This window comes from Fragaria vesca, linkage group LG3, assembly GCF_000184155.1.
Source record: "Fragaria vesca subsp. vesca linkage group LG3, FraVesHawaii_1.0, whole genome shotgun sequence".
NCBI classification, from domain to species: Eukaryota; Viridiplantae; Streptophyta; class Magnoliopsida; order Rosales; family Rosaceae; genus Fragaria; species Fragaria vesca.
The window spans coordinates 18,359,024-18,375,493 of record NC_020493.1 but is presented as its reverse complement, the minus strand read 5'-3'; the positions used below and the strand labels follow the sequence as shown (position 1 = coordinate 18,375,493).

At 37.0% G+C, this 16,470-nt stretch overlaps 3 protein-coding genes and 3 non-coding genes across 6 annotated transcripts; 3 read left to right on the top strand and 3 right to left on the bottom strand.

Moving 5' to 3' along the window:
• Positions 1–933: 933 nt before the first annotated feature.
• On the top strand, positions 934–1,007 carry TRNAR-UCG. The gene has a single exon. It is a non-coding gene; the product is annotated as a tRNA-Arg (tRNA).
• Positions 1,008–1,068: 61 nt separating this feature from the next.
• Positions 1,069–1,141, bottom strand: TRNAV-UAC. Its single transcript has one exon. It is a non-coding gene; the product is annotated as a tRNA-Val (tRNA).
• A 79-nt stretch (positions 1,142–1,220) lies between these two features.
• TRNAV-UAC lies at positions 1,221–1,293 on the bottom strand. The gene has a single exon. It is a non-coding gene; the product is annotated as a tRNA-Val (tRNA).
• Positions 1,294–2,629: 1,336 nt separating this feature from the next.
• On the bottom strand, positions 2,630–4,086 carry LOC101308267 (60S ribosomal protein L35-2-like). The gene is made up of 3 exons (XM_004294571.1): positions 4,016–4,086; positions 3,648–3,940; positions 2,630–2,884 (listed from the first exon to the last, which is right to left on the bottom strand). Exons 1-3 carry the CDS (start codon positions 4,017–4,019, stop codon positions 2,810–2,812), a joined length of 372 nt encoding a protein of 123 aa, XP_004294619.1. The 5' UTR covers positions 4,020–4,086; the 3' UTR covers positions 2,630–2,809.
• A 251-nt stretch (positions 4,087–4,337) lies between these two features.
• Positions 4,338–11,777, top strand: LOC101307971 (tetratricopeptide repeat protein 1-like). Its single transcript, XM_004294570.1, has 7 exons — positions 4,338–5,176; positions 6,955–7,029; positions 8,671–9,005; positions 9,320–9,499; positions 10,334–10,460; positions 10,619–10,732; positions 11,453–11,777. The coding sequence occupies exons 3-7, from the start codon at positions 8,787–8,789 to the stop codon at positions 11,566–11,568; spliced, it is 756 nt and encodes a 251-aa protein (XP_004294618.1). The 5' UTR covers positions 4,338–5,176; positions 6,955–7,029; positions 8,671–8,786; the 3' UTR covers positions 11,569–11,777.
• A 2,019-nt stretch (positions 11,778–13,796) lies between these two features.
• Positions 13,797–15,505, top strand: LOC101307676. The gene is made up of 3 exons (XM_004294569.1): positions 13,797–14,445; positions 14,677–14,752; positions 15,124–15,505. Exons 1-3 carry the CDS (start codon positions 13,930–13,932, stop codon positions 15,288–15,290), a joined length of 759 nt encoding a protein of 252 aa, XP_004294617.1. The 5' UTR covers positions 13,797–13,929; the 3' UTR covers positions 15,291–15,505.
• The last annotated feature ends 965 nt before the right edge of the window (positions 15,506–16,470 follow it).

Genomic DNA, 16,470 nt, shown 5'->3' with positions numbered 1-16,470 from the left:
CATTAAATAGACCATGATATATATATATATATATATATATATATTATCATCGTCATGTTACCTACATCAAATCCTCAAGCTAGCACTAATTGGGGTCGTATTCTATAGTTACGATTCTATGGTATATGACGTCTGCCGTATGTGAAAGTTCTCTTTACGGGGCTCATGCTTAAGGTCCATCCACAATGGTCCGGGCAGATTGAGCTTTACTGTTCCCCGTTCAATAATATATGGTGATGACCTCCTACATCCAATCATCCATTTCCGCACTCTATAGGGCAATCTTTATAATTTTTGAACAGAAGAACAGAATAATATAGAGATATAGGGGATGTGATCGATAGTGTGTAGCTAGCACATTCCTTCTCCTTACGGAGGCAAACAAAGTCATATTCATACGTACGTATGAAACTATGAATCTCCCATCCCTAGCATCATTCCTACAATCACGCACCATAGGAAGTTCCTATATATTCTAAACTTTGGGTGCCATACTATAGATTACCATGCTGATAATGGAGGCTCACCGCGTGAAAGTTTGTTAAGCGGAAGCTCCAACCGACACAACTTGAGTAGATCCTATAACCAAACTATACCAAAATGTGAACCCTGTGGGAGAGTCAAACAAGCAAAGAAACTAAGCAGGGCTAATGCAATTTATGTATGAATGTAGCATCAGTTTCAAGCCCAATTTCAACTGTTTACGCTACTAACAAACAATGACACCGTCCCAGACAAAGCATCTGGGATACTTTGCTCGCGTATACATTATAGACGCACTTATAGCTTAATTAGTGATATAGACATGTAGTTAGTGGGTCAAATGGGAGGAGTATAAATAAGGGTACGCCTGCAGGGTGGTTCGTCGAAATAGTTCCACGAGCGAAGCTGTAATTCAGTCAAGTAAGAGATGGAGTGTCTATGTTCATACCAGACCGCATAGCGCAGTGGATTAGCGCGTTTGACTTCGGATCAAAAGGTCGTGGGTTCGACTCCCACTGTGGTCGATTATATTTTTTTTCATGAAAATTATTTTTATTTACCTAAAAACAAAGTACAAAAAGTTAATGTTCCTGCCCGGGATCGAACCGGAGACCTTTTGCGTGTAAAGCAAACGTGATAACCACTACACCACAGAAACTTGCTTGTAAATACTTTACAGAAAATCATCCATAAAGTAATAATTATAAAAAAAGGTTAAGCAAAACGTAAAAAATAATTGTTCCTGCCCGGGATCGAACCGGAGACCTTTTGCGTGTAAAGCAAACGTGATAACCACTACACCACAGAAACAATATGAACATTACTAATAAATCAGCGTATATTATATGTTTGGCGAATATGTAGATCGTCCCAACAAGCCACTGAAGCCAGCAACCGTGATGTCTACCTTGTTATCGAGAAAAAAAAAAAAATTTAGTATTTAATCCGAGCAATTTGGCCATAACATGATACAGTAAAGATGGCTGATGGCTCCATTGTTTAAGCTCGTTCAATATAGCTGAATTTTAGAATTCTTTTATAATTTCTTATTCAATAAAATTATGTTTGAACCTACTAATCATGAGAAAAGAACAATGCTAATAAAATTCGAACATAGCCGAAATTGTGAAAGAAGAAATATTGCACTAGCAGCAGAGCAATGTGTACTGCCAGGTAGTACGGACCTTATTGGGCACGACTCGCACGAGCAGGAGGTTCAGCTGCATTTTGACGGTGCTTGTGATGTTGCATCTGACTGTGTGGAATTGGGTGCAACGGTGTGGGACGGGAACAGGGGTTTTATTGGGAGCAGTACTCAGGACTGCTCTACTGAAACTTCATATGTGGTTGAAGCTCTAGCATTATGGCATGGTTTGAAATGGGGCAAGTGAAATGGAGTGTCCAAGTTGGTGATTAAAGGTGGCGCTGCAAGTGTGATTGCTGCTATTGCAAGGAAAGGCCTTGATTTAAGCGACAATGGAGGAGTAATGGATGCAGTTCAACTATTACAATCGGAGTTTGAAAGAGTAACTCAGAAACTTGCACCGAAAGAAACATAACCAAGATGCTCACATTCTTGCTAGAAGGGCATAAAAGATGGTGCAATCTATGTATTGCCAACAAGTTAGGCCTCCTTGACTTTGACTTCATGAGATTATTGATAGTTGCAGTAGAAACTAGAATTGGGATTCTCTGTCGAGAATATTCCCAGTTGATGCAAGTGTTCTCAACTCAATAAAATCATCTTCAATGAAAAAAAAATAATTGCAACAAGCTTAAGGTAGAGCTCGTCAAGAACACAACCCAAAACCAAATCAATCTCGAGTGACTGAAAAGATTGCAAGTGACAGAAAACAAGCCATGTCTGTTTTCTAACACCGAGTTTGGCTTTATAGCTCTTACTGTTGTGTTAAGCAGTAATATGAGACACAATTCTCACACAAAGACAGGAGAACGGTGATGCAACACCAAACATACTGCTGCATCCAGCACAGCACACAAGAGAGGTAGCAACTGGACATAAATTCAAACTGGTAATAGTTTTATCAATTTAGCTTATTCTTCCTCAATTGTGTGAGGATGCAGTGGTTTGGTTAGGAAATTGGAATCAAAAGCCAAAAGATTCGACAACTGAATAAACAAAATCGGATCAATAAACAAGAAATGGAATCAAAATCAGCATTACAATTCTCGAATAGTAAGGTCATATTGGGGATACTGTTTACACTGTTAAAATTATGAAAATGGCTAAAAACTGTAAACTCAGATCCTGGCAATATCATATAGTAGGTGAAAGTTCTGATGCTTTTCATACGTGGATCCGACATCATGCCTTGATTGCGTACTTCCTTAGTGGGAAGTACATCTCTCTTTTCTTCTCCCTCTCGGTCTTTAAAGATGCCTATCAATAACAATTTAACAATCGAGTTAGATAAACAGAAACAAAGAGGACTAGTGACTTGTATAATATCTATAACACTGCAAATCCTCTTAAAAGCTTAAAAAGCGAGAATCCTGCATCTTGATTTGCAAACCAGGGGATGGAGTGAGCTCAATAAGCAGGGAACAAATTATCAGAGAATAACAGCAGTTCCCCTGTTATCAATTGTAGAGGATTGTAGGAAAAGAAAAAGAAAAGAGGTGACAACATTTTGATTAACAATTATCAGATAAGTCACATAGATGGATTCAGTAACAGGACCATCCTGAGTTCCTGACAACACATAACCTCAACCCAATTTAACATCACATTAGATTCAATGAGGATCAGACAGAAAAACCATGAAGTCGCATACCATACTTGGTTAAACAAATACCTTCAAGCAGAGTGGTACGAGTTACAACTTTAGCTGCCAATGGCAAAGAAAACAAAACTACATCTAAATAGTAAATACTAACATTTGATTGGGAACCTAATTGAAAAGACAAGTCATCTCTAGTATACTAATTACCCTACATTATAGTTTACATTCATTCTTAACCAAGTCCAGCTATAAAGTCTTATTTTCACGGATAATAAATTGCAAAAACAGCAGTGTAACATGAACTCAAGTATCATCCAAGAAACCTGAAATTCCTTGACAACTAGTGTTTCAATTTTCCATTCCTCAAGTATTAGCAACTACACAAGGTCAAAGCAGTTTATATCGATGATCAGTGTATACCTGGTGCTTAGTCAGACGCCTCCTGATGGCCCTGGTCTTCTTCGGACGCAAATCAAGAGGAAGAAGCTTCTTGTTCTTGTAAACTTCCCTAAGAGCCGCCTTCTGCTTCTGGGAAATCACTGTCAACACCTGAGCAATTGAAAGCCTCACAACCTTGATTTTGGAGAGCTTGTTGGGGGCTCCACCAGTGACCTTGGCGACTCGGAGAAGAGCGAGCTCCGCCTTGAGATCCTTGAGCTGGCCCAAAAGATCTGCCTTGGACTTGTTCCTCAGCTCGTGCACCTTGATCCTCGCTTTTTACAAATCAATAACGAAATCAGAAACCAACCCAATTCAATTACAGAAGAAAACAACATCGGGAAACCTACCCATCGCAGCCTGCGGTTATCAGTGTCTCTCTGAAGCGCTCTCGGCTGCGGTTTTAATATCTCCTTTCTGCTAAAACCCTAATCTGGGATTTGGGTTATAATACACGTGGCGAGTGAGAGTTCAAGTCCTGGGCTGATTTGGGCTTTGGGGATATGGCCCATTTGAACCGAATGACTGATATAAAATGCTGATGCCAGATTTTTTCCGCTCGCTCTTGAGGTTTCTAGATTAAAATCTCTCACGACCTTCGCCTCCCTAAATTATCAATCAGAATTTCGGTACCTGATCGAGATAAAGAAACAGCACCTGGTAAGTTTATGTATGAGAAAATTCAATATCATGCCTAAACCATTTGTTTCTATCTCCATAATCGTCAATGCCAGTCTGGGTTTTGGCTCTTTTGTGGGTTTGCTTTTGATTTTCTTTTCTGCTTCTGTTGGCTTTGTATTGATTGGGAATTTGATTTTTGAGAGGTTTTATTTATGCTAGAGAGATCGACTACACTGGTTTGAAATGATTGATGCTGTTAGCAGAACCTAGGTTCTTTTGAAAAGCTAAATATAATTAATTGCGAATCCTTTAGTTAATCGGTTTTCAAATGAATTCGGGGCTTTCAGTTTTCCCAAGCTTTACTCGATGTGAATTACATCTGGGTTTTCATTCCATTATTTGTCGATAAGTTATTAAGTAATGGAAGTAAGGAAGTTTTTGCTTTGAATGAAAATACACGATTGCCAAAGAAGTGTGATGTGGAATCTAGTATTCAAGCCGTAGGGGAAAGTCTATATATGTTTCTCTGTATGATTGATCTTCTGCTATTAATGTTCCTTCATATGAGCAACATTTGAAGGTTAGCAACAATGCCTTTTTTTCAATGTTTGTACTGTTTCGTATTGGCATTCAGGCTTTAAAATCTAACCATAGTGCCACACTAGATTGGCACATGACTAGCGTTCATGTACAGATGATGTATCAAAATTGGATGCAAGACTATAGCAAAGAGGCCCCCCATGGCTTTAGTCAATCGTATGATTAAATGGCAACTGAACAAGGATGTACAAACTTGATTAGAATCGGCACTGGCTTGACAGGATGCCATAGTGCTTCATCTAACCGCAGTTGTTTTATAGTTCATCGTATGGGATTTTTTTTACTGTTCAGTTAAGCATCAGATCTCATATTCATTTAATGTGATGAATGTACTTATATTACTAAACTCTTATCCTACATTCATCAATATTATGACAAGATGCATGCAAATGTGATTTGATTTTTGTACATAGCATGTAAAACTCCCAGATTTCTTGGGTACCATTTGAAGATATTATTTCTTTGGTTTCTTTTGTAAATGATTGAACAAGGTTAAAACCAGAAGCCTAAATTTTGCAGAAACTTTTTCGTTTAGTATTTTCATGATCATAATGTGGGAAAGTTGAGGCCTTGATTCAGGGTTTCGGTCTAATATTGTCTTCCTAAATGTATCTGAATGCATAAAGTCCTTTTAGTTTAAATTTTTGATACCCTTTGGCATGTCATACGTGTAACATCCTAAAGCAGCTAATTTAGTTTACTTAGTATTAAATTTTGTTTTATTAAGTTTTTGGGGTATTTTATTTTTGTTTTCGAAAAAAAAGAAAAAAAAAGGGGGAGAGCTGTGTTTCAGTTCGAAACACAGACTCTTTATTTTTGGTTTAATCGCTTTGTTGAAGGCAAGTAGGAGGTGTAAGAATTATACAGGCCTATAGATTATAGCTGGCAGGCCTATGAAAGTAGGAGCTGGAGGTCTAGACCTATAGGATGAGTTTGGGAAGGTCGGTTAAGTTTTCGACCAAATCAACTAGAGAGAAGCAGATAAAGATTTGGGGCAGAACAGAAATTGAGAGAGTTGTGGAGTGAGAGAGGAAACCTTTCCAATTCATTTCTGTCTAAGGTAGAATCCATATCATCTTCTAGCAATTTCAATTTCAGTTTCATAGTTTTGTTTATGGTTTGCTATGATTCTTGTTTCTTGTTTTGAGTTTAGTATGATTCCTTTGTTTGCTTATAGTTGGTAATTTCAAATTCTCAGACTTGTATAGATAGGAATCCTAATTCGAATCCGATGTTTTGTTTTGATTAGAATCGTTGTTGTTGAAGCTCAAGAACCTTGTTCTTGAATTTGGGTGTCCAAAGTAATTTCTGGGTCTTTTTGATTCAACTGTTTGTTATGTTTAAAATGATTTCGTGTTCTGGAAATCTGTTCCTTTCCGTTCTGAAGCTTTAGAACTTGTGTTGTTACTTCAAGAGTCGAATTAAAGCTTCCAAAATCAAGTTTGTTAGTTGCTGCAAATTTCCAGAATTCTGCAGAAAAACTGATTTTCTTGCCTACTTTGAGGCAGAATATCTTTCAGCTCAGACCTTTGTTTTAAAATCCGAAAGTACCTCTGTACTCCTCATATATCTACCTATGTATGTGTTAAATTTCAGAGGATTTGGTTAACATTTGGTTTGTCAAATTGCTTGCCAAAAATAGTAGCAGATTCAACCAAAAGCTGAATTTTCTGGGTTTTCAGATTTTTGCTTCAACTTTGAGATAGCATAACTTCCTATCCAAGGCTTTGTTTTCAAAACTTAAGCTATGTACTTAAAGCTTATAATCCCATCTTTCAAATAGGCTTTGGTTCAGAAACTTTTGTGGGATTTGAGTGAGTGGAAAGTGAAGCCAAAAACAGCATCTTACACACTGTTTTGACAGAAGGCTGACACATGAACCTTGTTCTAACTCGGTCTTTTCTTTAACAGCTGATTCCTCTGTTTTGCAGTAGCTCTTTAAACAACTTTTGAGTCTGATTTTGTATATGTTTTGTAGTTTAGAGTTTCTTATTTGTGTGCACTGCTTATAACTTGGTTACTAATTTTAATTTATCATTGTTTGTATGTACTTTACCTTTTGGGTAAGGTTCCGGAGACGATCTTGGTGATCCACTAATCTAAGGAGGAAGTTTGAGCTCGAGTTTGCGCTGTGCAATTCGAGGTAGGGTTTGATGGGGTGTTTGCTTTAATTGTGCTATTGTGTGGTTATTGCTTGGATTGTTTGATATTGAATTGTTTGACATTGAATGGTGTGGCAATATTTGAATTAAATGTGGATAATATTGAGATCTTGAATTGATTATGATGTCTATATTTGAAAGCATGTGTTTTTATCTTGAATCATATTACATGATGTGGGAAAATAGTGAGGTTGGAAGTAAAAAGGAGAATGAGAGTCAAGAATATATGAGACGTCTTTATTATTAGGAAACCATTTGTATAGTTGAGTTTCCTCATGGGTTGTCCAAGATCCAGGCTAGCCCACACGTGCACAAATTCAGGGAATGTACGCCCTTTCGATGGCGGACATCGACAAAACGATCTTATCGGGTTTCGGGTTTGGAGACCATGAGTATAACAAGATGATTAACAAATGGAGAAATTGTATATGAGGGTGATGTGAGGTGTGGGATGAGAGTTGAGTTCATACTGCATCCATGCATTCTCGATTTGCCATGTTTGGTTGTTTGTTTTGACTCGTACATAATGTCATGCTTTATTAATATATTAACTAGCCTTACTGAGCGTTGCTCACCCCTTATCAAACCCCTTGCAGGTGTGGTTCATGAAGCGAAACAAGTGTTATATTGTACATTAAGGCTTTCAAGTTTTTCTTTTGTAAGATAGAACTTGAATAAAGAATGGACGTTTTGAAAAGAAACGTTATTCTTGTTTGTTTGTAAATGCTTTAAGCATGTGCGCTTCAAGTGCCTTCTTATAAGGCTTGTAATCTAAATAAAGGTACAAAGGTTGTTGTTTCATACGTCATGTTATGATATTTATCTCATTTTAATTATGGATATTAAATTGTCTATAATTAGAGTGCGATTCATGCCATAACTCGAGTTTAGACCTTTACTCGAGTTGGGGTGTGACAATACGTAAAAATATTCAGCTTCTTATTATGACGAGCCCCAGCCACAAACACATAGAAGAAAAGTACAAACACATTAGCCTGTCTTGACACCGATTGTCACACACAATTGAGTCTTATTGCATTGGTGATCTAATTATGATTAATAATGAACTATGTATGTCTGCTGTTCCTACGCTTTTGAGGTGCCCTTTTTCGTTTTGGGTCTGTGTTTTTAAGGTGCCTATGGTAAGTTTGTCTGTGATTTTGAGATGCCTTTGTTTGAATTTATAAGAGCTACTGTCAGTGTTTGCTTCTTTTATTTTTATTTTTACTCTGGTATGGGTCTGGTTTAGGTGGGTACTGTAAACTTAGGTTCTTTTGTTTTGCTTGTTGATACGGTTGATGTTGTAACACAATCAGTTGTTAATATACAATTTCACTCATGTTCCAATCCCAGAAGCTGAGTGATTTACGTATATATGGCTTAGGTTTGTTAAATGTGAAGCAGTCTGTATATGTGTTGCTAAATAAGCAGTTCCTTTTGAGTTTGTAAACATCAGTGCCTTCGGAGTATAAAGAACATGATTCTTGAAATAGTACTATAGAGGAGGAGAATATAATCTGATTTATTTTCTTTTTGTTTTTCATCAAATGGTTGTCCATTTACATTTTCCAACTGATTTTTCCTTTTCAATCATTTAATACTGTTGTTTTCTGCTTATGTAGGAGACGCTAGAAATTGTTATAATAAGATACGGAAAGTTTGTAAAGAAGAGCACTCGGCAGCCAAAGTCCGTCGACTGTTTCGTCCAGTTTCTATTCGCAGAATTCAAACCCTAAAGATGCTTATAGAAGAAGTAAAAGAAGCAACAGCCACGGAAGAAGAGCACAATGTGAAGTCCCAAAAACCCTCGCCGTCGTCGTCCGCCCACAAAGATTCGTCCGATGGCTTCGAAACTGCCAGCGACGGCGAGTTGGGACCCACCGACAGCGACGATGAATCCCAACACCACCTCCATCTCCAAGAGGAGCCGCAAAATCTCTCTGCGGCCGATCAACAGGTTTTCAATTATCTCCTTCGCTTTGCTGATTTTGTTTGTGACACTGGTTGCTGCTATTGATGATCGATTTTTTTTATTTTTATTTTTTTATACGAGTCGATTGCTCTTCTTAGTTGAATAATTTGTTCTGAAATTAAAAATGTTTCTTTGTGAATTACCTACTTGTATTGAAGCCCATCTCGACTTAGGTCCTTGTTAGTTGTATGTGATGTTTCATATCTGAATTAAACTCTTGTTTTAGTGGTTAAGACTCGTATATTTTGATTTCGATGTGGATACATGTTATTGATGCCTTGTATTTGCATCTGGAACAGAAATCACTCGAGCAAGCAAATGAGGTTAAATTGCAAGGCAATGGACTGTTTGGGAATGGGCAATATGAAGAGGCATTGTCGCAGTATGAACTTGCTTTACAACTTGCGCCTGACATGCCTTCATCTGTGGAATTACGTTCCATATGTCATTCAAACCGTGCCATATGCTTCTCGAAACTGGTATGTGACTCGATATCAGTGCAAATAATCGTCTGACTTTTTATTTTTCTGAAAATATATTTCTATACTGTCTCATTTTATGTGGATATGAAAGTTGAGGTTCATAGTTGAATATATTGACAGAAATTTCTCGTTAGAGAAAATTCTCTACTGTTGCACTTGATATTAGACAGTGTCACCAGTAATTGATCCATGCTTCAGATGCTATGTTTCACTGCCTAATATTCTTCTGGAATCAAATCTCCTTTTACTTATTATTGATTACTATGGGATTTAAATGGTAGAGCTTTTGGAAACTAAAGAACAGGAGTTTGTACGACCTCAAAGAAAAAAGGAGATGTAGGGAACAATAGGAATGGGAATAGAGAATGTAAGTACATGAGAAGATATCCAGGCACAGAACCTTGAACAGTTGAACAGCACCTAATTTTCACTGGGAATTCGATTTGCTGTGGCAAATAGTCTTATCTTTGCCTTCTGAATCTCTCTTATTGAAACGAACCTAAATTTTTTTCAAAGGGTATTATTTGTAGACTTCAGATACAGTTAAAAGGCGAAAACAGCTAAATATAATTGGCTTTGCTATGGATGAGGAATTTTTGGAAGGCATCAAATGCTGATATGAAGGTTGTAAATGACTATAATTCTTGTCGGTAGTTCTGTTCAGACCTTGTACAGCTGCTGCTATTTCATTCAAGAATAAGCTTCTTTTACATATTGTTTCATGGTATCAAATTTTTCAGAAGGCTTCATCTTCTTTCCCACTATAACTTCTGCATACCATTCACTTCTTACCAGTCCATTATCCCAAGTCTTTAAATTTTAATGCTGCAGGGAAAGTACGAAGATGCAGTTAAGGAATGCACAAAAGCAGTGGAACTAAATCCTTCATATTTGAAAGCACTGATTAGAAGAGCTGAAGCTCACGAAAAGCTAGAACACTTCGAAGAGGCTATTACTGGTATTTATGGCACTTCGAACATTTATTGTTATATCTTGGGCAAATCTAGCACATTTATCAACTCTTTTTCTTTAGTAGAAACTTCTTTGTCTTCTCATGTGTATGGGTTTGTTGTATTATACTAAAATGTATTGCTTCATTTTCTTTTCATTTTGCAGATATGAAAAAGATATTAGAACTTGATCCTTCAAATGACCAAGCCAGGAAGGCCATTCGACGCTTGGAGCCACTTGCTGAAGCAAAGAGAGAAAAGATGAAAGAGGAGATGATTGGTAAGTTGAGTAATGATTTCTTGGGCAATTATATTCTCTTTAAAGGATTTGTTGTGATATGTTTGTTTGCTGTGGCCACTGGATCAAATAATTCCCAAATTCTCTCTGTACTCTAAACATAACTGCATAAGTACGTATATAAACGAAAGAAGAATAGAAAGAAAAAGAATAAAACTCGATTTGTCTTATAATAGACCACTTCACTACCTTACCATATCTTAGGAACATGGGAACTAGATTTTATGTAGGGTAATTGAGCAGTTTTGCAAAATTCAAATACTTTATAATGACTAAGTAAATATTTTGTTTGATTGGTGAACAAAGCCAAGGCTAATAGAGGACAAGGAAATCTTAAAAATATCAGGCTGGTATATAGCTTTCTATTGAAGTATTTCATTTGGATGAAAATTGTGTTCATGATTTCCCAAGTGAGCATCCGGACTATTTTATTCTAGTGAATGATGCCAAATGAACAATAGTGAATTGATTACAAGCTTTTATTTAGAAGAGTGAATACTTGTATATAAACAGAAAGAGATTGAAAAGATGTGTTTTATTCTTTCTTGGATCTGTAATTGTTATATTCATATATTTCCTTCTTTCCAGTGATGCTCTGTATGAATCTGCTATGCCTGTGGGTTGTATAATTTGCATGCTGTGGCATATTTCGTTATACAGTTGTAGGCTGCAATTTAACTAGTAATATTTCTATGTGAACAGGGAAGTTGAAAGATATGGGCAACTCTTTGTTGGGCCGATTTGGAATGAGTGTGGACAACTTCAAAGCCGTTAAAGATCCTAACACCGGATCATATTCTATTTCATTCCAACGTTAAACATGGTGAAATTGTTGATAGTATTTTCCCCTTTTCATGTATTTGGACAATTCTATATGTGAATCTCGTTGGTAGTTGATGAGAGTTTATTATATTTGATCATGTTATTCTTGGTGGTTTATTGTCAACTCCCATCATTTACATAGACTGTTGTCCTTCTCATTGTTGCTTTCCAAAATGCAGTGTGTTTATAGTTATCATATTGAAACATAATTCAGTGTTTGGTCAACAATCTGTGTATGAAGCAGACAAGAAAAAGGATCCTAGTCTCCTAGAAGAAAAAATTGTTGACTAGTGTTAAGCCCTCGGCTTAAATATAAGCCGTTAAAGATCCTAACACATGACAGGTGATGGTCATACTATTAAAAATAAATTGGGATTTACTTCGATTAACGTCAGCAAGATTTGAACTTGGATATGGGGGTTTTACGTCAAGACTCTTACAAACTCGATCACTTGTGATGGTTTGCGTTATCATACTTCAATTAATGAAAAATGGATCAAAATTTTGCTGGCTGTAAATTCAGTTCATATCTATTCTCTATATCTATTACTATAAAGCCCATTTAAGAAATTCATCAAATTATGTTTTGCCTAAACTACCTTATCTCTTCATTTTGTTCCAAATGAGAGGTCAATAACATCACGTTTGCAAACGCCTAAGGGGGCTGCAAATCTTGCGGTGACGTCTTTGATAAAGGAAGACATGTTGGTGAATAGCAAAGACCGGCACCGGCGAGGCAGTGTGAAGTCAGGGTTAAGAAGAAAATAATCAATCACAATATGCATGGTTTAATGGTTATAAGAGTGAGAACGTGCTTAATTACCTTTCTATACAAAACAATCAAAAGGTTGTGGACTTGTGGAGACCCTCTAATTAGTTAAATCATGATGCAATTCGATTCCCTCCTAATCAATCACAATGTGGTTATCAACTTTGATTATCCACGAAAGGAGGTTACAAATTAATCTGGATTAAACTTTGTTGAATTAAATAGTCATTCTTTGACCCACTGCCCACCTCATCTTTTTCGTTGGAGAATTTAGCAATGCAGCCGACCATATATTACTGACTAATTGACTGTTGTTCTGTCGCTTCTAATTTGTAATCCCAGGAATTTGGGTAACTTCTTTTGAACAATTTCCAAGTTCTTATTCCATTGCGTATGCAGTGGACATAAAGTTACCTGCAGCATTCAATTTTGTTAATCTTTTTTTTCTGTATACAAAAGTTTCACACAATTACTTCGAGACTAGTGCAAAAATGCTATGATAATGTCGATTAGCATCTAGTGTACCACCTTCGATCGATCACTATTAATAATACTAGTCAGCATTATGTATCTCAACATAGCGATGTACGAGTGTTCTTGAGTAATAACATTCAACAGTGCTTATGTTCGAAGTTGAGAGTGAGTTTTTTGTCTGCAACAACTTTCATAAAATAACTAATCGAACTTAGTTCACCGTTTAACTTCTAGAAACGAATCCTTCAGTTACTTTGATGATACGGAGATGATTAGAGTTAACGATATAAAATTCGATTTAGCTAAGATGACTTAACAAGACAAGTAATTAACTTTGTTGGAAAGAATGTAAACTTAAATATGTGGCACCCCAAACTTATGAGACTTTGTGTTTGGCCCCGGCCCCCAAGTCTTCATTAGTTTTTAGCAACGCCGCCACCGCAAGTAAAAGAACATTACTCGATCACTCAAGTTATTTTTCTTTTTTTCGTTTTTGGCAATAACTTATGCGGTGAATCAGACCTTAAGGTATAAGTGGATCAGTCTCTACCATGCATATATACATGTATACATACTCGAAGAAATAATTGAGCCAAAAGGATAGCATTAAACTTCCATATAAATGTCACTGGTCACACAATATATCTGTCCAGATAAAGAAATGTCAGTCGACATTTATGTGTCATACGCAAGTTAGCTCACACCCAGAAACCTCTCTATGGCAAAGAGTCAAATATTTAGAGCAAATAGTCTTGCAAAATTAAATTAAGAAATGAAACCCAAACAATGATGCAACAATAATAGAAGTAGCTAAGCTCTTTAGTCTCATAGCATGCTAGCTCCACGATACTAGTAGTGGTTGTAATCATCTCACATATAGATTAACATAACTTTAATTAAACCCACACTCTTAATCAAACAGAAAAAATGAATCAGAGCAGCAAATTACGAATTTGAAACATGTACAACCTTTGTTGTAGGACCTCAGTCCTTCTCTCTTTTCTTCTCAACTCTTATTATCTCATTCCCGGCCACCAGCTTTAAGTAGAAAGATATATCCTTTCCTTTCTATATAGTCTGCTAGTCTTTACTTCCCTCTTGCAAGTTGTAAAGCATGAAAGGAATGGATCGCTTCCACTGTTCATCTTCTGCTTCCACGGCCATCATGGATCAAAGAGCCATAGTCCGCAGAGCCCACAGAGTCCCCATCAGCGACCATGTTCATGTTTATGATCGAAGAAGAAACCAATCCCATCTTCCTTTGATCCCTTGTTCATTTGATCAGTTACCAATTGATCCGAAGCCACTGTACGAAAAATGCAGAAGGAGTTTCTCTTCTGCGCAGTGTAGCGATAGAGATCAGCTACGTCGGAGAAGCTATGCTGAGTTCCATGAGCAAAGGAGGAAGAGTACTTCGTCCAGTTCTTCTCGGTATCGGACTAGTGACGATTCCACGGTGCCCTTCATCGACTGGTTATCGGAAACTGATGCAACGTTGGTTCCTTCTGATCACCATGTAGCTGCAGCAGCATCTAACCCTAGAATGCGCCTGATCATGAGATCGAATGATGAACATCGTCGTCCATCCCCAGCTCCATTAAGGTCTTCTTCCACTCGCTCTCGTAACCAGGTAATTAGTTAAGTTATTAACATAGATATTTCATTTCAATCTGATAATCTCTATTCAATTTTATCGGCTGAAGTAAGCCATGTGTAGGCGTGGTCCAGCATCACATAGTTATTATAATTTTGAGTTTCTGGTACGAGAATTACAAGCAACATATATATTTGGTATAGTATTACTGATTAGATTACTATGATCAAAGTCGATTAACTATTAATCAATTGCTAATTGTTGTAGGTTGTGGTTCTGAGGGTGTCAGTGCATTGCAAAGGATGTGAAGAGAAACTGAGGAAGCATCTCTCTAAAATGGAAGGTACTGTGGTGTGTGTAATTAGTAGCTAGCTTAAGCTAGCTAGAGAATTCGTTTATGAATTAAGTACTACTTCAAAATATTCCTTCACCTATATAATAATTAGACTCGTATCTGTCTTCATCTTCTGGTTTTCAGTGCTTCAGTTCAAAGCAAATTAGTTTATAGATTCTGTTGTCGGTTATGATCATCACCAATAAAAAATTATGATGTGCTTATATTATCAAGTTCTTCTGACAACCAGGTTAACATGTATGCTATTAACTAATGTTATCAATTTCTGAAGCTGTTAGATTTCTAATTGTAGTTTGATATTGAAAACTAATTACTAGCTAACACAGAAAACTAACCTGCAATATTATGAATCTGTGCAGGAGTTACATCGTTTAGTATAGATTTACCAACAAAGAAAGTCACGGTAATGGGAGACGTGACACCATTGGGTGTGCTCGCGAGTGTATCCAAGGTGAAGAAAGCCCAGCTTTGGTCTTCTCCAACATCTTCATCACCTTATTCACCATCTTCTCGATGGTCTGCATGATAGATTGCCTGCAATAATTAAATTTGATATCTTATGCCTTCAGTAGCAGCAGCAGCAACCATGGTGCGATCGAGCGTGTTTGTATGATTAGTTGTCTAATTCATTATTAATCAAGTTTAAATTAATAATGTTTTCTGTATTGTAAATTGATCTATGCAAACTCTTTTCATCTTTTCAATGGAATAGGAATCATCAAGTCCTTGGTTTGTTTATGTAAAAGAGATGCAGCTAGCTTAGTTTGGTGATGATCGACTAAGTGATCATCTTGTGCTTTCTGGTGTTATGTCTTTCTGAATGTACGTACCCTTTTGTTATTCTTTACTAATCAGCAGGCTGTAGTAACCTCTGGAAAATTAAGAATAGCTACTTTCCGTGCATGTCAATGATCTGACACAACATGAACCTGGTTGTGCGCATGCCATGATTCACTAGCGCAATTGTACCTAGCTTAGAATCGATCATGTGAGAAAACAGCACTACTTCACAGCCCCACATCGCGCACTGGCGTTTTACCTTTTCAATTTTTGATCAGTCTCTATTGGAGCAACTGAAACTGAAGCATGAAACGCCTTCTTGCATCATCGCAGTATATAAGTACATGTTTCCTTATTCTTGTTCCTCAGCTCTTTGGAGTTTGGACTTGCTATCTCTTTGAGGCCCTTTTAAGAACATTCATGTTGCCCAAACGTTCAATTGAGAGCAGTTGGCTTCATCACCGGCCAAAACAGAACCAAATCAACCAATGTCATCATCAAGATCACATCATCCGTCAAGTTTTTCAACTCGGCTTACGCATTGGAACTTGCTAGCTACACCTCTAACTCATATATATATATATATATATATATATAGCTCCTCACCCAAGCCATGGTTTTCGAGTTTGATATAAGACCTATCTACTGAAGAAGATCTTTGTTCCTAAAAGTCTCTTCTTCATCATTTGAGTAAGAGTAAGGTATAAAGTAGAAGCAAGGTCATATCATTTTGAACAAACAAACCTGTTAATTATAACCTGAGGTTTAACTTCCATTATTACATGATTCATGTTAAATATCTATGGCAGACATACATGTACAACTGATCGATCATCTTGGACCACTGAGGCAGCGTGGTAGGTCGTTTCTTAATGCTGCCTCGCAAGGTGGTGTATTATATATATATATCGGCGGAGAACGGACGA